Source organism: Giraffa tippelskirchi, chromosome 7 (assembly GCF_054371585.1).
Source record: "Giraffa tippelskirchi isolate mGirTip1 chromosome 7, T2T-mGirTip1v1.2.pri, whole genome shotgun sequence".
Classification (NCBI taxonomy): domain Eukaryota; kingdom Metazoa; phylum Chordata; class Mammalia; order Artiodactyla; family Giraffidae; genus Giraffa; species Giraffa tippelskirchi.
This window is the reverse complement of record NC_137281.1, coordinates 35,658,160-35,680,816: the sequence shown is the minus strand read 5'-3', so window position 1 is coordinate 35,680,816 and position 22,657 is coordinate 35,658,160. Positions and strand designations below refer to the sequence as shown.

General features: G+C 56.6%; 1 protein-coding gene across 1 annotated transcript; it reads right to left on the bottom strand.

Moving 5' to 3' along the window:
- Positions 1–1,480: 1,480 nt before the first annotated feature.
- CCDC102A (coiled-coil domain containing 102A) lies at positions 1,481–22,332 on the bottom strand. The gene is made up of 9 exons (XM_081512442.1): positions 22,287–22,332; positions 14,017–14,780; positions 11,365–11,588; positions 9,576–9,684; positions 7,430–7,546; positions 6,894–7,103; positions 5,104–5,274; positions 4,032–4,135; positions 1,481–1,695 (listed from the first exon to the last, which is right to left on the bottom strand). Exons 2-9 carry the CDS (start codon positions 14,617–14,619, stop codon positions 1,566–1,568), a joined length of 1,668 nt encoding a protein of 555 aa, XP_081368568.1. The 5' UTR covers positions 14,620–14,780; positions 22,287–22,332; the 3' UTR covers positions 1,481–1,565.
- Between the last annotated feature and the right edge of the window lie 325 nt (positions 22,333–22,657).

Genomic DNA, 22,657 nt, shown 5'->3' with positions numbered 1-22,657 from the left:
TGCGGGCTCCTGGGCCTGCCTGGCGCCTCCTCTCAGCCCCCAGGGCCTGTGGCAGCCGTGGGTCCTAGCACCATAGCCCCAAGGGTCCCCTAGACTGGGCCACAACAAGAGAGAAGTCCTTAACTTCAGCTGCCTACTCCAAGGCAGGGAGCACCCCCACCTCGATCAACTGAATTTAACTTCTCTTGGGTGCCAGGCCCTTGCTCTGAGCCCAGCCTCTCCATGCTCACCTCTGAATACAGGGAACTCACCGTGGCCCACGGGCTAGGACAGTTCTGAAAGTGCCTGCTCCTGCAGAAAGCAGGCCCTGCATGCTAAGAGTTTATGTCAAACCCTCATCAAGGGCAGGTGACTCAAACGGCACCTCAACTTGCGAAGATTCAACAACATATGCTACCATGCTTTGGATAACCTTTCCTACCAGATTTAATATACACTGGCTGGTTATAGAAGGTTTAGGAATTAATAATCAAAAGATAAACTCTATAATGTCACTACCTAGAGCAGGGCTGAATGGAGAATGATAAAAGGGTTAGAGGTTGTGTTCATACCCAGCTCTGGGTAAACGCCCACCAGTCAGTTGTCTGAATGTCATCCCTTACGGCCGAACCCAGCTGGCAAATCCCTCCTCTCCAAGGGCATACCTTCAAGTATTTCAATTATAATTCACCTTTACTGAGCTCCAGATGAACTCATCTAATCCTCCTGATGACTCTGAGACAGCTGACAGATGGAGAAACTGAGGCTCAAAGAGGGCAAGTAACTTCCCCAAGGTTGCACAGCCAGTAAGGGCCAGAGCAGATATCTGAATTCATCTGGAGTCAGAACTGTAGTCTCCTGCAGATTAAACATGCACCATCCCTTCTTGTTCCCCTCACAGGAGCTGGATTCCAGACCATTCATCAGTTCCACTGTTCATTCATTCATTCTTTCTCACATTCATTCATTTATTAAGTCACTCAAGTGACTTCATATCAATATTCCTGAGCTCAGGTTTGGTGCCAGGGCAGGCTGATCCTGTCTGTCCCCTACACGTGTGCCTGCATCTGCCACACACTCAGGACTCCACCCAAGAACCTGAACTCCATTTATTATAGAAGACTGGGTTATCACATTGTACTATGAACAGCCACAGCCCCTGCCAGACCTCCAAGGTCCAGAGAGGCAGCCTGGGTGGAGGCCTCTAACAGCTCTCCTTTGACACCCCCTCCCCCGGCAAGAAAGTCCTGGGTGGGTGGGGGCACCTGACTGGGCCTTGGAGTGGTCCTGTGTCCATAAAACCAAATAAGTCCAAAGACCCCAGGCATATATACTAATATATATATATGTAAAATATATATATATATATATATAAAACGTAGGCCACCACTTCCCTTCCATGGAGTGTCAGTAAGGTGGGATCACCAACGCCCACTGTGGGAGAAGGAAGTTGTCCGTGGCAGGGACCGGGGTCTGCTCCCAGAGTGAGCACAGACAGCTGCATCAGTTTGAGTGGCGGGTCAGCCTGGGCACCCGGGGCAGGGGGTGCCTGGGCCACGGCCCAGTCCTGCCCAGCCCTGGCAGCTCTAGGCCACCTGGATCTGCAGGTCCTCATCCTCGTCCAGGTCACTGGCTCCGTCCCCCGCCTCCTCGGCGCCGAAGCGAGCGCTGCGGATCTTCCCAAAGAGGGGGGTGTTCTGCTGCTGTCGGCGGAGCCTGTGGGGTGGCAGGTCAGAGAGGAGCATGATCCAGCAGCTAAGCCTCCCCTAGCGCTTCCCACTGCCAGGCACCAGACTGGGCCTTCCACAAACATTACCTCATCTCACTTCATCGTTCCAGAAGCCCCCGAAGTGAGGGAGGTGCTCCTGTCACTCCCATTTTACAGATAGGGAAACTGAGGCACTAAGTCCCACAGCTGGCAAAAAGAAGGGGCTGGGCTCTGAACTGGATGGCTGGCTCTGGAGTGGGCAGGGCGGGGGTGGGGGTAGTGGGGACGGCTTGAAGAGGTGAAAACAGCAGGCTCAAGGTCACACGGCTGGGAGGCTGGGATTCGAATCCAAGACAGGCTCCAAAGACCATAGGAAGAGAGTCCAGGGGTGGGGGTTCTGAGTCCCCTACATCCCTAATGTCAGTGAGAAAGCCCTCCGCCCTAGTTCTTCCCCGCATTAAAATTCCTAAAGCCCAAATTTACGAGGCAGACTTGCCTCTAAGAAGAGCCAGTGGAGGAAATGCCCATCCCCCCCCCCCCCGTGCCCACCCCCAGTGGAGTAGCCGCCTGGCTGCATCTTACTGGAAGGCATGAATTATTAACACGGCAGGGAGGGGCGCGGGCAGGGGCCTCCATTACTGCACGGTGATTTAGTGAGCTGTCCCCGGAACATTAAAGCACAAAAAGTTGGGAAATAAGATGAGGCAGCGGTCCTGGGCAGCCCCGCCCCTCCCCATGGAAGCACTTGAGAGCCTGGGCAGAGCCAGCCTGCCTGCCCATTTTGGGAGTTTATGGCTCCCAAAGAATGCGGCCAAGACTGCGGGAAGGCCCTGAGGCGAGGCGGCCTTGTGAGGGGTGTGTGCTGGAGTAGGGGGGGGAAGACGGGGAGGGGGCGACGAGCCTGACTCGCCCTCATGCCTGGGCCCCTGCATGACACTTGATAGGCAATTTCCCAAGCAGCTGGGGAAACTGAGCCTTGGCTGCCCGGGTCACACAGCTATCAGGTCTGGCTCCACAGTCTGTGCTCTTAGCCACAGACACTCAACACATATTTAACAGTATATGCTCTGTAAATAACGGCTCAGGTGGCAGATGGCCGGGGAGGGGGGCAATCTGACCTGACCACCCGCCAACTGTGTGGCGGTGAAAGGACTTAACCCTCTTGTGCCTTAGTTTCCTCGTTTGCCAGCCCCCTAGCGGGGAAAAAAATTTTCCTTCTTGTCTCTCCTAGGAGCGTGGTTCTTAAAGCACAATGTTGTTCAGTCGCTAAGTCATTTCTGACTCTTTGCCACCCCATGGACTGCAGCACACCAGCCTTCCCTGTCCTTCACTATCTCCCGGAGTTTGCTCAAACTCACGTCCATTGAGTTGGTGATGCTATCCAACTATGGCACAGTATCTGACCCCAATACTAAAGCTCTGCTACTATTTAGCATTCATCATGGGCCAGGTCCTTTTATAAGCACAGATCGGCTCATTTAATTCCCACAATTAAGAAGTAATAAAAACTGTTATCAATCCCATTTTACAGATGAGGAAACTCTGAAAAAAAAAAAAGAGGTTAAGTAAGTGGCCCAAAATGACATAGCTACTTAGTGCAGAGCCAGAGTTCCCACCACCCAGACAGTCTTGGCAGCAGAGCCTGGGCGCTGTCTAGTCCATGAAATAAGAGGATGGAAGTAAGGGCCTGGCCTGGCACAGAAAATCAGTCTCAGGTGGGAGCTTGTGAAATGGGGTGGGGCTTGGACTAGATGTTCTCTGACATATCCCAGCTCTAAGGGGAGTCTGGGGGAGGGAGTCATTCACAGGGTGTTGGGATGGGGCGGGAGGCAGAGCATGCTGGGTGGGCCCCCAGACCTCCTGGTCCTCCCTCACTGAGGCTGATGGGTCCTGTCTGCAGCTGAGGGGTCCGGGGCTGCCATCAGGGCCGGGATCCCACAGACCCCAGCTGGTCCAGAGTCACCCCAGCCTGGGGACCTTGCGGGCTGCTTGTCCTCCTCATCAGACACTGCCCAGATCCACCCGCGCTCCCTGCTGCTCCACGTTGGGCCTGACCTCTTTGGCTGCTCCCTTTATATCCGCTGGCCGCAGGACACAACTCCAAGGCTCCCAGCTGGTCTTACTTCCTGCACTCCCTTCCCTGGTTTCCGAGCCCTGGCCCTTCCTGCTTGGAGGGGACAGGATTCTGGCCCCAGGACGTCCAGATCTCTTCCTTTCCTGTCTTCCCCTCTAGGCCCATTTGGGGCTCCAGCCCTGACCCCTGACCCTGGGCTGGAAGCGCCTCTGCCCTGTTTGCGTGCCCCGGCCGGGAGTCCTCTCCCCTGGGGCGGCACGCTGGGCCCACCTGGACTGCACATGTTCCAGCTGCACTTGCAGGTTCTCGCTCTGTTCCGTCTGCTCGTCCAGTGACCGCTGCAGCTTCCGTGCTTGGTTATGGGCCTCGTCCAACTGTGGGGGTGAATGGGGCCGAGGGCATAGGATTCACCTTGGGTTGGGCCAGCCTGCCCTGCCGTCTGCTGAGGACCAGCCACTCCTGTCGTTCCTCTGTGAGAATGACCCTCCTCCAGAGCAATTCCTGTCTCTCCTTTGAGGCCTAGACGAAGCCCCCGCTCCTCCAGGAGAGCATCCCTTTTTTGCCTCTTCTTGCCTGTTGCCTCTCCCTTCCAAATCTATCCATCCTCCAATGCCCCAAGCTACTGACCCATTCATCAACCCACCTACCCATATATTCCTATGAACTGTCCATTTGACCATTCATCCATGGAAATATCCATCTGCCTATGGAGACACCCACCGACCCACTCACCATCCACTGATCTATTCAGCCACCCATTCATACTACCCTTGTGTCCTTCCACTCTTCCAAACCTATCTTCCCATCTATCCATCCTTCTGCCCTTCTTTCCTTCGGCCCATTCCCTCTTCCACCCACTAACCCAGTCAGTTGTCTGTCCATCTTTCCACTATCCACTCAGTCATCCATCTTTCCATTTATCCACCCATCTATCTACCTACCCATTCATCCATCCATCCAACCACCCATGAGACATCTGTTGTTATGTCTCATCCATCTTTCCTCTCTCCCAACCATCTGTCCATCTATCCCCTCATTCATCTGTTCATCCATCCACGGAGTTATCCTTCTGTCCGTTTAACCAACTCCACATCTATCCACTCATCCATTCATTAATCTACTCCACCACTCATTCACCTTATCTGTCCATTTCTCTTCCCATCTTCCTACCCACACACCACCTGTCACCCACCCATTCTATCCTGAGTGCCTCCGGAGAGTCAGGCTCGTACCAGGTGCCGGGGAACCAGCGTGGAGCGACACAGGAGGGCCCTGCAGCTCCACTCCCACCGACCCCAGCCAAGGTCTGCAGGCTGCACTCTGGGCCCCCGCAGGTGCTCACCTCGTCCTCAGCCTGGGCCAGCTCCTTCTTGAGCTCTTCCACTCTCAGCCGCAGCTTCTTTACCTCGGCCTCGTGCTGCTCCACCCGCCGGTTGGCGTGGGCCAGCTCCGCCACCTTCTCCTGGAACTGCTTCTTCAGTTTGCCGTGCACGTGCTTCAGATCGGCCAGCTCCTGCAGGAGAGCAGAGATGGAGGAGGGCTCATGCCTGGCAGTCCACGGGGTCAGGTGGTTCTGGGGTACCTCTTCCCCAGAACCTCTCTGAAATGCTAGCACTCAACCTGGTTGAAGAGCTGGAGGCTAGAGGTGCCATCTAGTGAGGTAAGAAGGCCTAGGGATGATGGGGGGAGAAGTGGGTGGAATCGCTGGCTCCATTCTGGACACAGAACTCTGGGGTGCCTGCTGGAGATGACCTGAGGTGTGCAGTAGGCTACTTGAGCTGAGTCTCGTTTTCTGGGGAGGGATAAAGTCAGGACTCTTTGATGTATAAATGGCATTAAAGCTCTGGGTCTGGGGATGAGCTCAGCTGAGGAGTGCATTTCGGAAGCAAAGAGATCTGAAGCCAGAGTGGCTGGGAAGAAGATGAGCAGCCAGGAGAGGAGCTGTCCACACCTGAGCTCTGGGAGCTCTCTGAGCCCTCAGTCTTCACATCTGTGAAATGGTCTCTTGAATCCATTCTTTGTTCCATTTCCACCAACCCCAGCCTGGTCCTGGCCTCCATCATCTCCCACTGCCCCCAGGAAATGGCCCAGACTCCCTATCCACTTGCCTTCTCATCCATCTTCCACACAGCAGCCAGTGAGTGCTCAAGAGCCACAACTTGCTCGCACCTACCTCTCACTTTTAAAAGGTGGCTCAGGCCTCCTGCCTCATCTACCACATCCCTCTTGCCCGCTCCCCTCCAGCCACACCGGCCTCCCTTGTTCCTCCAAAGCTCCAGGTCCCTGTCACCATGGGACATTCATTCACATCATTTTCCAAATTCCCTCCTGGAATCAGTCCACTACCAATCAATGTCTGCTCTCCCTGGAGACATGGGCTCAAATGTCACTGCCTCAGGAAAGCCTCCCCAGGACCCAGGCCTCAGCCAGGTCCCCAGGCATCCCTTCTTCCCTCTCTCCCTGCCACAGCCATGGAGCTGTGTGACCAGCGTAAGTGTGTGACGGAGGGAGCAACGTCTATATCCCCCTCAGCCATCAGCTCCACGAGAGGAGGCCACGTCCCTCCTGTCTGTTCACGGCTGCGTCCCCACCACCTAGAACAAGGCCTACACACAGCTGGAGCTCAATAAACATTTGTTGGACCGATAAAAGGGCTGTTGAAAAGGATTAAGTGATGTTGTTGTTGTGTTTAGTTGCTCAGTTGTGTCTGACTCTTTGCGATCCCATGGACTGTACCCTGCCAGGATCCTCTGTCCATGGGATTTCCCAGGCAAGAATACTGGAGTGAGTGCCTTTCCTTTTTCCAGGGGATCTTCCTGACCCAAGGATCGAACCTGCATCTCCTGCTTGGTAGGCGGACTCTTTACCACTACGCCACCAAGTGTTCTCCACAGCATGGGCAAAAAGCACTAGCACAGAGCCTGGCCCACAGTGGTGCCCCACAAACGCAGCTATGACGGTGCTGTCACTGAGCCTGGCCCACAGCGGGTGCCCAGGAGGAGCCGCTGCCAGGCAATCACTTTCTCGGTCTGTAGTTGTTACCTCAAGGGTCTCTCGCCCACTACGGTCTGGAGCTGGGCGCCCAGGAGGTGGTCTGCCCCGGCCCTGGCTGCGGCTCCCTCACTACCCCACCTTGTTCTTCTCGAAGAGCGCAGCTTGGCTGGCCCGCAGGTCACAGTCCAGCGCGCTGGCCGTCTGCCGCCGCCGCCGGGCCAGCGCCTCCTCCAGGTCCCCGACCTGCGCCCGCAGCTTCTTGTTCTCCCGCTCCAGGCCCAGCTTCTCCGTTTCCAGCCGCTCCCGGCGACCCCACTCGGCAGCATTCTCGGCCTGCAGCCGCTCCATCTGCAACAGGGGAGGACAGCGGGAGGGGTTCACAGGGAGGGGGCACAGCACGGCTTGAGCGGGAGGTTCCCCCCTCCCCACCTCCTCTAGCAGCTGTTTTTGGCTCCAGGAAGCAAGTCCAGCTGCAGCAGCTATAATTAACCCGGGCTTATTTCACGGTGTGCAGGGTGTGAGCAAGCTTCTGGTCTCTGAGCGAGAGAGGCGCACCCCCTGCAGGCTGGAGCACCTAGGGCTGTGGCTGGCTCCTGCCCTCCTGTGAGTGAATGACTGATGGAGGCAGGGACCCCGGGGCCCCCCCAGACCCAGGGCCCTGCTGGGGGCCTCACCTCGCCCCTCAGCTCTGCCATCTTCCTGTCCATGCTGGAGCGCGCACCCAGCTCATCCTCCAGGTCTTCGGACATGCGGCCCAGCTCGTCCTGGTGGGCCTCCTTCAGTATGCTGAGCTGCGTGATACAGCACAGGCTGGTTAGGTGAGGACCACCAGCTCCGGGGAGGGGTAGGCGCTGGTGCCAGAGGGCTCAGCAAGGAGCCTCAAGTGGTGCCCAAATGGGCCACGGGGTATCCAGAACAGACCCTGAATCTGACCACATCTGCCTCCTCTGACATCTCTCACCTTCTACCTGATTATCATCTAGCCTCCCAGTGTCCGTTCTTGGGCGCCCTCCTCCTGCCCCCTGACCTTCTCTCGTCAACCCATCTTCTGCAACAGTAGCCCAGGGTGAGCTTTTAAAAAAAGATAAAACTCGGGGAATTCCCTGGTGGTCCAGCGGTCAGGACTCTGAGCTTCCACTGCAGGGGGGCATAGGCTCCATCCCTGGTTGGGGAACTAAGATGCTATAAGCCACTCTGTGAGGCCAGAAAATAAACTAATTAAAAAAAGATACAGCCAATCATATCCTCAACCCCAGGTTCCCTAAGAACCGACCCCTCCCTATGGTCCCACAAAGCCATCTCCCTTCGATTGCATCGCCCACCCCTGTCCCCAGAGCTCTCTGAGCCTCCTCTCTAGTCTTCAAATACACAAGTTCCTGTCCACTGCAGGCTTCACACTTGTGGTTCCCTCTGCTCAGTGCCCTCTTCCCGAGGTATCTTGAAGGGCTGACTTTTCTCATTCTCAGGTCTTGGCCTAAATGCCCTCTCCTCAGGGAGGCCTCTCCTGTCCTCCCTGTCTAGAAGGGGTGCTTCTTCAGCTCCCCACCTCTGCAAGAATGTGAGCCTGGGAGACAGCATGTCTGCCTGCCCGCCTTTGTATCCGTGTATGGCCTGGGCACCCTCAGTGAACACTGGCTGAACACACCCAGGGGATCTGAATGCAGATCTGCCTGTGGGTGTGGGGCTGGTCACATCAGAATTGCCTGGGGTGATTTGAAATAGTACAGAGTCCCTGTTGCAGAGCAGGGAAAATTGTCAGAGGAATGCTCTTTGCAATGGCATGAATGAACCTTAAATACGCAATGTTGATGGGAAAAAAACCCAGATACAAATGAGAATCTTTATAGTTATGTATCTGTAAAACTGTACAGTTGGGGCTCACATTTCTTCAAATGATTACACAATTTGAAAAGATTAAAAAGACAGATTCCTGGACCTAAGCCCCAAAGATGCTGACTCAAGAGAGTGAGGGCAGGGTCTTGGAAGCTTTATTTTAGGAGATAACCTTAAAGAGATTCTACGTAAAGACCAATCTTCCAGGACAGGTTCAGGCTCTGGGGTCTGTGAACCGCCTGCCTTTTGGAAAAGCAGGGTGGCTGCGCCCCCTGGTGGCCATCTATGCACAGGAAGCAGTAAGGGAAGCCCAGCCTGACCCCAGCATGCAGGAGTTCCCAAACTGCAGGGGTGAAATCTCCTCTCTGCCAGCTGGAGCCTCAGTTTCCTCATCTGTAAGATGTGGACACCAAGTGTGTTTCCTTGACTGCTGTGAGGCTCTAGCAAGATCTCATACCCACTATGTGCCCAGTGAACATCCAGACTCCTCCCCTTTGTCTTGGTCTACAATGCCTGTGGGATTTAGCTCCTCTTGGAATCTCATCTCTGACTGACTACCCTCCAGCCACACTGGCCTCTATTTCTTGAACACACTAGGCTTGTCATGGCCTCAGGACCTTTGCATTTGCTGTGCCCTCTGCCGGGAACTCTGCCCCCATCTCTTCTCAACGATGGCTTCTTCTAATCACTTTAGGTCTTGCCTTGAATGTAACCCTCTTAGAGAGACCTTTCTATGACCCACCACCTCATCTCTCTGATTGTGTTTTGAATTTCACAGTTTCTGAATTTATCTACCTGGTTACTGTTGGTCTCCTCCCCACGACCCCTCCTCCACCTCTTGCCCCAGTCCACAGATCACCGCATGGCATAGGGCTGGTGCTTGACAGTGAATGATTTAATTTCCCTCTTTTTCCTATTCCCACTGCTGAAATTCAATGACACAGTACTGCTTCCTCCAGGAAGCCCACCCTGGTCTCCGAGACTCACTTGCTTGAGCATCTCCTGCTTGGTCTTGCTCAGTTCCTCATACTTGATCTTCCACTGGCTGAGCTCTCCCTCCAGCTTCTCGATGTTCCTGCTCAGTGCCATTTTATCCCTGGGGAGGGGAGACGTGGGGGTGAGCCCACTGGGTCCCTCTGCTGAGTCCTCCTGCATAGTCCTGCAGTCCCTTCCAAGTCCAAGATCAAGGTGTTGTGAGAGGTAATCTGTTCTATGCCTCTTCCCTGGCTTCTGGTGGTTTACTATGTACTCTAGGCCTTGGCCCCCCACTCTGTGGCAGGCAGCCTGGTCATGCCGTTCTCCTGGAGCTCCACCCTCCATACAACTGCGGGAGTCCAGCCCCTGCTGTGGGGATTGACTGCTTCTCCAGGGCACCGGGCCCTGGGCTCATCCATCAAATAATACCCCCACTCCCCCCATCTGTTTCATGCTGACTTGGTGTGAACACACAGCTCTGCAGTCGGAAAAGCTGGAAAACACTGTCCAATGACTCTCCAAAGGAGAGTCCCTTCTTGTCACCATCACTGGGTGGGCGTTCCATAAACTGCTCTCATGACCCTCACCCTGCACTCTGCCCTGAATGTGAAGGAGGCACCGTGGGTATGTGGCCCCGGAATGTAGTGTTTCATGACCAACCCCCACACCACGCTGGCCTCCCATTCTGAGAGTTTAGTATTACTTTACATTTCAGTTTGTACAATAGGTTGATTTTTGTTCACAGTGCTTAAACAGAAATGCATTGTCTCAGTTCTGGAGGCTCCAAGTCCAAGACCAAGGTGTTGGGAGGACTGGTTCCACGTGAGGGCTGTGAGAGGGAATCTGTTCTACACCTCTTCCCTGGCTTCTGGTGGTTTTCTGGCAATATCTGGTGCTCCTTGGCTTATAGAAGCATGACCTCTGCTTCTATCTTCACAAGGGCACTCTTGATTTTTTAAAAATTTCTGTGTCTAGTTATCTTATACCATCTTTGTGCTTCATTTCTGGATGGAAAAGGGAGTGTTACTAAATATTGTCCATAATCAGGCAAAAATGACCAATCAAGGTCACTTGTGACCTCCAAGTCCTAAATCCACTGGTCAGTGCTCAGTCCTCTTCCGACTTGACCAGCTGACTGCTCCCTCCTCCGTGAAACAGTTCCTCCTGCTTCCTCTGCCCCCTCACTGGCTCCCTTCTCCTGTATCCTTTGCTGCCTCCCTCTTCCTCTGATTCTATAGCTGGTCAGCTCCAGGGCCCCATCCTTTGACCTCTGCCCTGTCCACTCTCATCCCAGCTCACAGTTTTCAGCATCATCTATTTGCTGATGACTTTTGAATTTTTACCTCCAGCCCAGGCCTGTCTCATGGACTCTATAGACTCATTCATGTCCCCAAATTGCCTGCCTGCTGAATCAAGCTCAACACATCCAAAACCAAACTTCCAGCTTCCACCCCTTAGTCCCCTTATCCCTCCTTCCCTGCTTTGATTTTTGCCCACGGCACTCTCCCTGCACGAAGGCAGGGATTACTCATGGATAGCTGTATCCCCACCGAGCACAGTGGCTGACCCAGATCCCTGACACATATTAATTGAATTAATTTTAAAAAACCCTCACATTGGGTCCTTGGATAGAGCACCACTGTTCTCAGGTCCCAAGTCTCAATGGGACTCAAAGGGGAAGTCCCAATCCCTTTCAGTGAGTCTCACCTTCTGTGACATGGATTTTCCTTCTGTGATTCCGAGGAGGCCCTGGTATGGCCTGGCCCTCCCCCCTAGCCCCTGCCTGCCTCCCAGGACTCACTCTCGTTCCTTGAGCAGCACCTTCTGGGACTCATCCAGCCGTAGCCGCAGGGCGGTCAGCTTGGAGGCATCCTCCTCGACAGCGGCGTCCTCCCAGGGCAGGCGGCTGCGCTCCTGGCGGCCCGAGCTGCCCCGTGGGGCCCCGGCCCCCGCGCTGCGCACCTCCCAGCAGCCCTCAGGCTCCTCTGGTCTGCTCTTCAGCAGGCTCTCCACCAGCTCCAGCTCCTGTGGGGACCCAGGCAGAGGCTGGACTAGTGATCGCTGAGCCCTCACCCTCTTGGCCTTCATCATGGCCTCTCCCATCAGCTTGATGGGTAACCGTGGGCAAGTTACATAGTCCTCTGGACCCGTTTCCTCTTCTGCTGCCTGTCTCTCCACCCCTGAAGAGGGAGGGCCACAATCTCCCCCTTCACTGCTTGGAACTTCACAGAGTCAGCCACTCAGATTCCCTGAATCCTGGAAGATTCCCCAGAAGAGGTGGGAAGCTCTCTGCAGCTGGAAATACGCAAATATTTGGTGGGACACTGATGAATGCAGAAGCAGGGATTCCTATAAGGAATAAGGACTAGATTCCCTCAAAAGGGATTCTTGCTCAAAGATCCCACTTTTCAGTGGGATCACCTGAAGCATGGTAAGTGACATGGTAAGAGGTGCATGGGCTTCCCTGGTGGCTCAGTGGTAAAGAATTTGCCTGCCAGTGCAGGAGACTCAGGTTCAATCCCTAGGTTGGGAAGATTCCCTGGAAAAGGCAATGGCAACCCACTCCAGTATTCTTGCCTAGGAAATCCCATGGACAAGAAGCCTGGCAGGCTACAGTTCACGGGGTCACAAAAGAGTCAGACACCACTGAGCGACTAAACCACAATAATAAAAGATGCACAGGAAGGCGGCCTCTGAGAGCAGAACCAGCTCCCAGACAGAAAGCGGTGAGGGTTGATTAACTCAACCCTGAGCCCTCTTCCTCCCTGCCAGGCTCTCCTTCCCCTCTGCCCTTGTCTGCCCCCTGGCCTGCCTCTGACCACAGACCCAAGATGCCCATGGCCTCTGTCCCAGCCTGGCTCCTCCCACAGTCATTCCAGATGAGTCTGGGCTGGTCCCTTCTTCGACTGACCTTCAGTTTCCCTATCCAGACTAGGACAGTGGGCCTGAGGAGTGAAATTCTACTCCTCTTATATCTCAGACTGTCTAGGTGGGGGCCTCTGAGGCCATTTAGTCCAAAGCTCCAATTCCCAACTGAGGAACCAGAGAGGGAAGAAGGGAATTGCTGGAGGGTCACAGAGCACAGACATGGCTGGGCTGGAGAACAAACTCAGGCTGCATCCTCCGAGTTCCTGCCGCAGTACCTGCCACCTCCTGGGGTGACTCATAACCGAACACGGAGAGGACAGGAACAGTGTCTGAGGCAGGCTGGTGTACAGAGGCTCATCCTCTGCCCCAAAGAAGAGCAAGGAATGTCACCTGCAAGCACCAGGCAGGCCCCCAGGAAGGGGGCTTCAGCCACCAGGAGGCAGAAGTGCCCACTCTAGCCCACAGGCAGGAGAGGGGAGAGGGCAGCCAAGAATCTTAGGAGCTGGCCTGACTGGAGATGGAGCTGGGAGCAACCTGAGTCTGGGCTCTGTCCCTAGACGGCCTTCAGGTGAGTCTTGCTTGTTCAGAGGAGGCTGCCCTCCGCACATAATCATTAATGTTCCAGATAGCCTAATTATTATCCTCATGGGCTCAGAAGTTTACCTGGGGTCAGCTCCCAGCGACTCCAGTCACCAGCTGGGAGCCACTGGGAATTAACCTCTCAGCGCCTCAGTGTTTCCATTTGTATAGCCAGCATTTCCTGGGTTGCCCTGAGAATGAACTAGGTAGTGTGTATGCAGAGTCTAGCATTCTGTAAGGGTGCCCATGGAATGACGGAGGCCTTTCCCAGATTTACCAAGCACTCTCAGCCTCTCGTTATTTGCACAGAATTTCCATCACCTGTAATGCATTCCTGCACTTTTCACCATCAATTTCTCCTACCTCAGCTTAAATGCGGAGAAGGCAATGGCACCCCACTCCAGTACTCTTGCCTGGAAAATCCCATGGATGGAGGAGCCTGGTAGGCTGCAGTCCATGGGGTCGCACAGAGTCGGACACGACTGGGGTGACTTAGTAGCAGTAGCAGCAGCTTAAACGGGACAGCTTCTGTGAAGCTCCCTCCTAAGAGCCTAGCTCAGGGACCTCCTTCGTGCTCCCATTGCCCTGACACCCCCTACCCCTCAGCTTTGGTAAACACCTGTTAAAATGTTTACTCCTTCCTCTAAATTGAATAAATGACTGGATTCAGCTCTGCAACTAATGGATGCCTTTCAGGTAAGTTCTTAAAACCTGCTCCTGCTCAGAAAGGATGATTTGTTGGTTTTGTTGATTACTCAGGTATGTGAGCGGCAGGACCACCAGTATCAGGGACGCTCTGCCCTTGGGGTCTGTGGGAGAAAGGTAACCTGGGGCCCTGCAGGGCAGAGCCTGAATCCCAGAAGGTGTAATACCTACCCAAGTGCCAGGCCCTGACTTCTCTTTCTGAGCCCTACAGCCACCGCTCCTGCCCAGGTAAATCAGCCCTTCCCACTTCCGGACCCCAGCGCAAAGGCCCCGCCCAGAAGCCCCGCCCCTCGCCGCGCACCTGGGTGCCTTGCGGTCTCTCGCATCCGGATCCGACGTCGCGCACCGGCACTGGCTCCTGTTCCCTTTCTGGCTCCGTCTCGGGCCCATCGGGCGTCCTGTCCGCTGCCCCCCGGGCGCCCCGCAGCCGCGCCAGCTCGCGGCCCCGCGCCTCGCACTCGCCTTGCGCTTCTTGGCGCTCGCGCCGAGCGCCCGCCAGCTCCTTGGTGAGAGCGTCGAGGCGCTGGCGCAGCTGGCGCACCTCCTCGCGCGCGCGGTTGCGCTCGGCGCGCACCTTGCTCCACTTCTCGCGCCAGTTGGCGGTGCAGTCCGACCACCAGCGCATGGTCTTCTCCATCTGCGCCGCCCGCGCGCGCGCCTCCTCCAGCTCCCGCAGCCGTAGCTCCTCGCGGCTCTCCCAGTCTCCGTCGGCCAGCAGCGCGGGCGCCGGCGGCAGCGGCAGCGCTGGCGGCGGCCCCGGCGAGGGTGTGCCGCTGGGAGGCGTGGGCGGAAGCGAGTCGGCGGGCCCCATGCGCTCGGGCGACGGGCTGCCCAGGATGGTCAGGAGGCTGCCCTTGGACAGCGGCGGGGACTCGGCCAGCCGGGGGCTCGGCCCGTGGCTCATGGCGTGGCCACGGGGGCGGGCGGGCTCGTGGGTGCTGGTCTGGAAGTCCTGGACTCAGAGGCAGCGCGGGGGACGCGTGGCAGACGCGATACCACTGTGCATGATGGCCACTGCTACTGGCTGCTCTCCGGGCCACGGGGTGGGGGGACGCCCCCTCCGACCTGTGGGAGAACACAACCATTATTTCGAGGTGGCCACCAACCGTCCATATCCTTAAGCTCAGCCAGGGGAAGCGAAGGGAATGGCACTACCGGTAGAGGGAACAGCATGGGCAAAGGTGGAAGGAGTGAAACTGGTCGCTTCCAGGAGCCCCAGTGAGGCTGGAATGGTGAGCCAGGACCTGCAGCCGCTTCCTCACTGGCCTCCAGATAACCCCCTTGGGTCCCTTCACCCTGGAGCAGCCACCGCTGATCTGAAACCTTGATCTGTTGTCCCTGACTTTCAGGTCCCATCTCACACATTGAATGGCTTCTACTGCTCACCACCCGGAATGCTACGTGCTTCCATGCTGGCCCTGCTGCCAGGAGTCCCCTCCCAGCCTCTTCCTGCGCTTGGCTGACTCTTCCCATCCTTAAAACTTACCTGAAGTAGCATCTTCTCCAAGAGGTTTTCCAGGACCCCTTCAGGCCAGGTGGTCGGCCCCTGCCCATGTCTCCACCAGCCAGCCTCACTGTACTATTTTTCCTATGTCCCTGTGATCACCCTATCTTCACCCCAGGCTGTGAGTTTGCTGAGGTCAGGGGCTGGCTGGCTGGCTCTTGGTCTTTGTCCCAGCACATGATGACAATAACAGTGACATTTATGGAGGGCCAACTACAGGCCAGGCACCATGCCTATGTGAGCTCTCCCCTCAATAGACTCGAGGGCACCTATAGACATTTACTGAAGAGGAAACGGAGACTCAGCAACAGTAAGCCCTGGAGTTGATCCAGTTACACCTTCCAGAAGTCCAGACACTGGTGTGGGTTTGGTGAATACATGCACGCACTGGTGGTATGATGGAAGTAACTGGGGTCTAGATGGGGGGGGGGCGTGCAGTGTGGTGAGGTGTCTCCCCATGCCGACCACTGAGCTCTGCTGTTTGTTGGCCACATCTCTTTTAAAATAAGTGAGACACATGCCCCGCTCTGTTCCCAGCCTGCCACACTCTCCCTCAGAGTGCCTTCATGCTGACCGCTGACAGCTCCTTGGGCTATCTCGTACTTCCTTCCCCATTCAGCTGGGCCTGACCCTCAGAGCCTCACTGCAGCCCCTAAGACCTGCCCTGATCGTTATTCCTTCCTTTTCTGGGTGACCCATCAGGACACTGCTGGTGGGACTCGCAGCATTCTGGAAGAGTGTCCCAATACTGCCTGGCTGTGTCCCTTCATCATCCTTTTCCAGCCTCTAAGCCCCCCACTCTTGGCAGCACATCTAATGTCACAGTTTGTGGTGAAAAGAGGAGCTGTCAGGCTGGCACTCCCTCCTTGTCCTGCCCTTAGCCCCACAGCCCCCTCCTCTCTGCCCTGAAGAGGACAGGGGGCTCTTCCTCCTCGGGTCAAAGTCCTCCGCCCCCATTCAGCTTCTCCCACCCCAACCAATGATCCCTCTCCAAGGAGCCTGCTCCCTGCTGAAGTCTCTCCTGGCACCTTCACCTCCCTTCTCTGTCTCCTCCCTTTCCAGGCCCATCCAGAGTGGTCCACGCTTGCTGTCTCCACCCTGTGCACCTCCCTCGCCCTCTCATCAAGCCTTACCAGCCTGGCCTCCAGCCCCCCTGCCCTACCCTCCGGGCATGTCTCAACTCTTGCAGGTATGCCCTCTCTAGCTCTGGGCACCTTCCAGCCCTCCTTTCTTGCACCTCTTCTTCCCAGGATGTTCTCCGGGTTTTCCTCCTATTCTCCAGCGGTCCCCCATTGGCCTCCCTGGTTGGCAACCTGGGCTCATCCCTGCAGTGCTGGAGTCACCCCAGTCCTGGCCGCCTTCTTTCTGGCTGCCCCTGCCTGAGCCATCTCTCCACGTCCTCAGTAACCCCGAGTCTCTCTCCCAGCCTGGGCTGCTCTCCAGAACCACCCACATGTCCCTCAGACAACTCAGACGCAGCTTGGTCGAATGGGACTCCCTGTCTCCATTCCCCCCACAACCGGAGCCTCCTTCTGGATGCCCTCTCTGGGAGAAGGGTGCGTCTTTACTTCTTCACATTGTGGGGAATATCCTGGAATTGGCTTTCTCTCCACCTCCGAGTCCTGTCAGCCTGTCTGCCACACATCACGGGGATCCACCCACCTTCTTCGTCCTCAACCACGAACCTGTCAAGGCCACCACCATCACTTCCCACTGGGGAGACTGCAGCCACCACTCTCCCTGTCCCATCCCCCTGTCCCCTTTTGCCTCCTTCAAATCCATCCTCAAGAGCAGCAGCCAGCGTGAGTTTTTAAAAACACAAACCGGATCATGCCAGTGGCCACCACCTTTGTCATTACCAGTAGCTGTGACCCCTCCCCTCTACAGTCAATTCCAAACTCACTCTCTCAAGGGCTCCAACAGCAAAAACGCATCAATTCCCCCACTTGTTCACTGTCCCCACTGCCCACCCTGTCCCTTCTTTCCTTGCTACAGGCCATGGTCCCAACCTCACCCGCCCAAATGCCCTCAGTGTTCCAGCTACCTCACTTGCTCTTGTCTCTCAGGCAGTGCCGTCTCTGGTTGCTTCCACTGCTCTGCCTGCTCTTGCCTTCACCCGTATAATCAGGCCTCACAGGTTTTACACCACTGTGTGGACCAGTGTTCATTTAAATTCATGACTATTACAGTCACAGTTCCTTAGCACAGCTCTGTGATCCTACTATTGGACTGGCCAAAAAGTTTATTTCAGTTTTTTCCTCTAAGATGTTATGGAAAAACCAGAACGAAACTTTTGGCCATTCCAATATATTTCTCCAGCGCGTTTGCCCTTAGTTTATTGTCTGTCTTCCTTCACCAGGCACCAGCTCTAGTCCCTGCTCTGTCATCAGCCTCACGTAAACACTGCCCCATACTGGGCCCCAGTTTCTCCCCTGGTAGAACTGGAGTGAGGGGTGAGGGAGGCCAGTGCTTCTAGAGCAAGAAGTCCCTCAGATTCACCTGGACATTTGCTTAAAATGTAGTTCCTGGACCTCACTCCTCAGAGAATCATGTTCAGCAGGTGTGGGACTGGGGATTTGCATTTTAACCATCCAAGCGTGGGATATTTTGAGTAACTCGTGATGCCGTGTCACCACCCATAGTTCCATACGTACAAACATGTATATCTCAACCCCAGTAACACCTGCACAGACTAAGTTATGCCCCCAGACACAGCCTTCCGGACTCGGGTTCCAGTTCCTTGTACACCCGACTCCCCAAGGGATCCCTGGAAGGCTGAGTACCCACTGTGATTCTGTCTTTCCACCTGTGCAATGAGGTGACTGGCCTAGATCCCACGTGCACTCACAGACATGTGCACACCCAGACACACAAGCAATCCCATACACATAAATATAGATAAAGACATGGGCAGACACACACATACACGGAGATGGCCCCATAGGCACACACAACAACTATATATATGTTCAGAGAGATGCTTCCTTGTAGATACAGAGTTACAGACACACCTGAAGACATACATATGCCCACACGGATACACACAGAGACACGCAAAGATACATACTCATCCCTGAGACAGGCAAATGCACACACGCGTATATACACACACATGAACACATACACGGACACTCGCAGTCCTCCTCCTCCCAGTTTCCTGGCCCAGCTCCACATGGAGAAGCTCTTGGAAAAGAAAAACAATGTGAGAGCCTGCAGGGGAGGGGAAGGAGGCAGGAAATCTGAGTGCCAGTCCGGTGGCCTTGCCAGAGGCCAGAGCTGTGCTGGGAATGGGGGGTGGTGAGGCGAGGGTTCTTGGGGCCAGGCCCCTGTCTGCTGGGTCCTTCCTGCAGCCCCTAAACCGAGAGGGCGGCAGGGAGGGGGCCACTGCCACATCCTCTCTGCCTCTGGGAGCTGCCAGGCCTGAACGGGACTTGGCGGGGAGGGGTGGCCCGCTCCTTCCAGGAATCCCAAGCCTGTCGTGCAGGGGCAGGGCGGGCGCCACCCAGGGTCCTAATGGCTTCCAGGCACCCACACTCAAGGGAGGGGTGGGAGGGACTGGGGGAGCAGGGGGGTCAGAGGGGCTCTGGACAGGCCTCCTGCCTTTCTATCTGCAGGCCCAGGTCCCCTGAAGGGTGTGTGTGCACACATGTGTAAAGGGATGGGGGTGGGGGGGTTCCAAGGTTGGTTTTCTGGAGAAGCTCACCCCTGGACACACCAGGAACCCTGCCTACACACTCAAGGGCAGCTTGTCTCTGCCTAGCAATGCTTCCCCTCACCCCTACCCCCACCCCACTGACATAACACAGCCTTGGGGGCAGACACACACACACCAAGCCCCAGTAACATACACACTCACCAAGAGAGATGCCACACGGAGGTTCAGCTGGCAGCTGTAGAGACTGGCTCCCGCTGCCTACCCTGCCTGCCCTTCCCCACCAAGCTCCGCGTCTTCCTCCCCTGGGGTGTATGTGTGTGGGTGGCCTCCTGATTCCCACAGGGTGTCACCACTCCCCACGGAGCAGGTGGAGGAGAGACCAGCCTCCACAGGCCCAGAAAGTCCTTCCCACCCACCCTCCCCTCTCCTGTACTCCCCCACCCCCACCCCAGCACCAGCCAGACGGGTCTATTCCTGCTCAAACCCTCAGGATCTCTGCTCAGTCTAATCCCCGACTCGGGATGCCCCCCTCAGACTCCAAAACCCCACCCATCCTTCAGGCTCAGTTCCACCACCTCCCGGAAATGCCTTGGTCTCCCCAGCCCCACTCTGCCAGGGGAGTGTATCCCCGCAACCTTCCAGAGCCAGACCTGGCCAGCTGCCCTCTCTCCCCTTGCATTTCAGGCCTCCCCCAATCCAAGCAGGACACTTGTGCCACCCGGAGCCACTAGCACAGGCCCTGCACACAGGGTGTGCTCAAAGTTGGCTGGTGGGGTGGAGAGCAGAAAGCAGAACCATGGCTTCACATCCCCTTAACTGGGTAGCAGAGCCACCTGGGAGGGCTTCCTATGTGGCACTAGTGGTAAAGAACCCACCTGCCGATGCAGGAGACGTAAAAGATGTGGGTTTTATCTCTGGGTTGGGAAGATCCCCTGGAGGAGGGCGTGACAACCAACTCCAGTATTCGTGCCTGGAGAATCCCATGGACAGAGGAGCGTGGTGGGCTATGTACGGCCCATAGGGTTGCAAAGAGTAGGACACCACTGAAGTGACTTAGCAAGCATGCACAGGTCCACATGGGACTCAAGAACTCCTGAACCCCAGCCCCACAGTCATCTTCACTGCTCCAGGCAGCTGCTGGCCAGGACAGAAGAATGTTTTGATTGGATATTTGCCTCAGGCAAGGCCTTCATCAGCCCTGTCTAGACAAAGTGACCGGTGGCTCCTGCTGCTAGTGGACCTGTTTGAAATGTTCTTTCTCCTTTCTCTAACAGTACCTCCTACACATCCTTTAGGACCTACTTCTGGATAACGATCCCCTGGGTAGCCTTCCCCAACCTCATACACAGAGTATGTTAGTGTTCCCAACTTGCGACCTCCTTGTTCTTCAGCAGTGGCCATGCTGAGAAACCACAAGGGCATCCTGGACTCACTGGCTGTTAGCACAGGGCCCAGCATACAGCAGATGCTGCATTAATGCTTCCCAGGCTGACGGATGGAAGATGGACAGCCAGGGCTTCACCGTAATCAGGGAGGGTTGCACCATCCTAAGGATCAGGAGTCACTTTAGGGTCAGGCTCTGAGACAGGTAGGTGTCAGAGCCTGTGGCTAAGGTCAAAGTCAGAGGTTGTCTCATGGCCAGGTCAAGGATCAGGCCTCTTACCTGAGGGGTCTAACTGACTCACAGGGGGACAAGTTTATTTTGTCCTTACTGTGTTTTGATGGCTCATATCTAGTGAGAAGAGTAAGCAGTGCTGAGGCCTAGATGGGGCCCAGCTTAGGGGGCTGGGGTGGGTGTGGGATGGGATGGGATGCTGGGGTGGGATGGCCCGACTCCTCCCTCCAGCTCAGAAACCCTCTATAACCTCCCAGAACCTTTCAGGTGGGGCTGTGGGGCTGGCCTGTGGCCACAGGCCTGGCTGTGGGCAGGGAGCAGAGCCCAGCAGGAAACCACAGAGGACAGCCTGATTGGATAAGTGCAGGGCCCAAGGCTGGTCAGCCCACAAACTGTGGGCGCTTGTCCCTCTGACCTGTCGCCCATGCTCCCATCACTGGACCTCCAGGAGAGGAGAGGGAGGCAAGCTGAGCCTGCAGGCTGAATCTGAGCCCTGGGGGGTAGGCACCCCTAATCTGTTCCCAGGTACCACGATCTCTGACAGAGAAACCATCTCTGACAGAAGCACTAATCAGAACTCCTTTCTTACAAATGGGCCACCTGAGATCCAGAGGTACAGCTATTGGTCCACATCAAGGACCAGCAGCAAAATTGGGTGTGTGTTGGCGAGGGGGGGAGGGGCCGGAATGCTGGGATTGGATGCCTCCCCTCCTGGGTCCTGATCACCTGAGGGGCAAGGTGCCCCTGGGACCACCTACACTATGGGGTCCTCAGTCATCAGGCCAAGCACAGCTGGGAGAGGATGGGAGCTTTTCACGGGGTGGACCCCAGCCCCGGGCCTCTGAGCAACTCCTTGAACTATTCACTCTAGTACAGCGGACTTCCCAGGAGTCCCATCTCTACCTCTGGGACGCTGTTTGATACTCGCAAGGCCATGCCCTCTCTGATGCTGTTTTCTTACTTGTAAGATGGGGAGAGGCACTAACAAGATACCTAAAAGCTTCGTCTAACCAGTGGGCAGAATCTGTGCCGACACGAAGTAATCCTACCTCCCCAACAGCCCTACATAACCCACTCTTAAGACAGAGAAACTGAAGCCCCGGGTGGGGAAGGAGGCTTGCAGGACATCACCCGTTCTCACAATCGTAATAGTGGGACAACGGAGGCCCACCCCCTTCTCCTGACACTGAGCCGTCGCTCCACCTGTCCCAACTCCTTCCAGAAATTCCCTTTCTGCCCTCCCACGACCACGAGTCGCCTAAATCCTCACTTCCTCTCCCCTTCCCCAGCACAGCGGCGGCGGGATGAGGGAGGAGGGTCTCCCGGCCCAGCGAGACGCGGTCCCGCCCACCCCGCCGCGCGGCCCCCCATTGGCAGCCACCAGGGGCGCCGTGCTCCGATTGGCCCGCACCGCCCGTCCGTCCCGCATTCGCCATGGTGACCACGTTGGGTCCCCCGGGAGAGTTCCAAATTCCGCCCCCGCCCGCCGCCGCCGCCCCCCTCGGGTCTGGCCCCGGCCCGCTGCTTTTCAAGGGCTGCCCTGCCCTCCCCCCTCCCCCAACTCCCGAAGCCCCTTCACTCCTGAGGCTGGGGCTTCGGGAGGTAGGGGAGCCCGTGGAAGGGGCTAGGAAGTTCTGCTCGGAGTTTGGAGGTTGCTGCGGACGCGGGAGCCCCCGCTGCTCCTCTCCCAGCACGCCCCCCAACTTAACCCCTTCCCTCCCGCTGAAGGTTCGCGGCCTGGAGGGAGTTCCCGGGACGCGGTGGCTTTCGGCCCCCTGCACTACCGCCCCCGCTCACCTCGGCTGGCGACCAGCGGGCTCCGGACGTCCGATCCGCCGCGGCTGGGCGGAGCGGGCACGGGGCTTGCTGCGGCCGCCGCCGGGAGGGCCGAGGGAGGGCCGCGGAGTCTCCTCCTCCCTCCCGGGGGGAGGGGAGAGAGAGGAATCGGCGGGGCGGGGGCGGTGGGGCCCGGGCGGGTTGCGGCCCCACTCTGACCCTGGCCCGCAGAGTTGGTTGGGTGGGGGACCCGCGCCTAACTTTGGGGAGAGGAGCGCGGACCGAATTGGCGGGATGGGCACCGAACGGGCCAGACCCCGACTGAGGCCCAGCCCCGGCACCGGGCCTAGAGGAGGGGGAAGGAAGGCCGGGTCTAGGGGCCCCGCGGGGTC

Bases quoted from the DNA above. Each gene is read 5' to 3' on its own strand.
- CCDC102A (XM_081512442.1), bottom strand. From the start codon at position 14,619: ATGAGCCACGGGCCGAGCCCCCGGCTGGCCGAGTCCCCGCCGCTGTCC. The intron at 9,685-11,364 runs GTGAGTCCTGGG...TCCCCTCCCCAG, and splicing joins GTGCTGCTCAAGGAACGAGA to GGATAAAATGGCACTGAGCA. The intron at 5,275-6,893 runs GTGGGGTAGTGA...GCTCTCCTGCAG, and splicing joins CGCTCTTCGAGAAGAACAAG to GAGCTGGCCGATCTGAAGCA.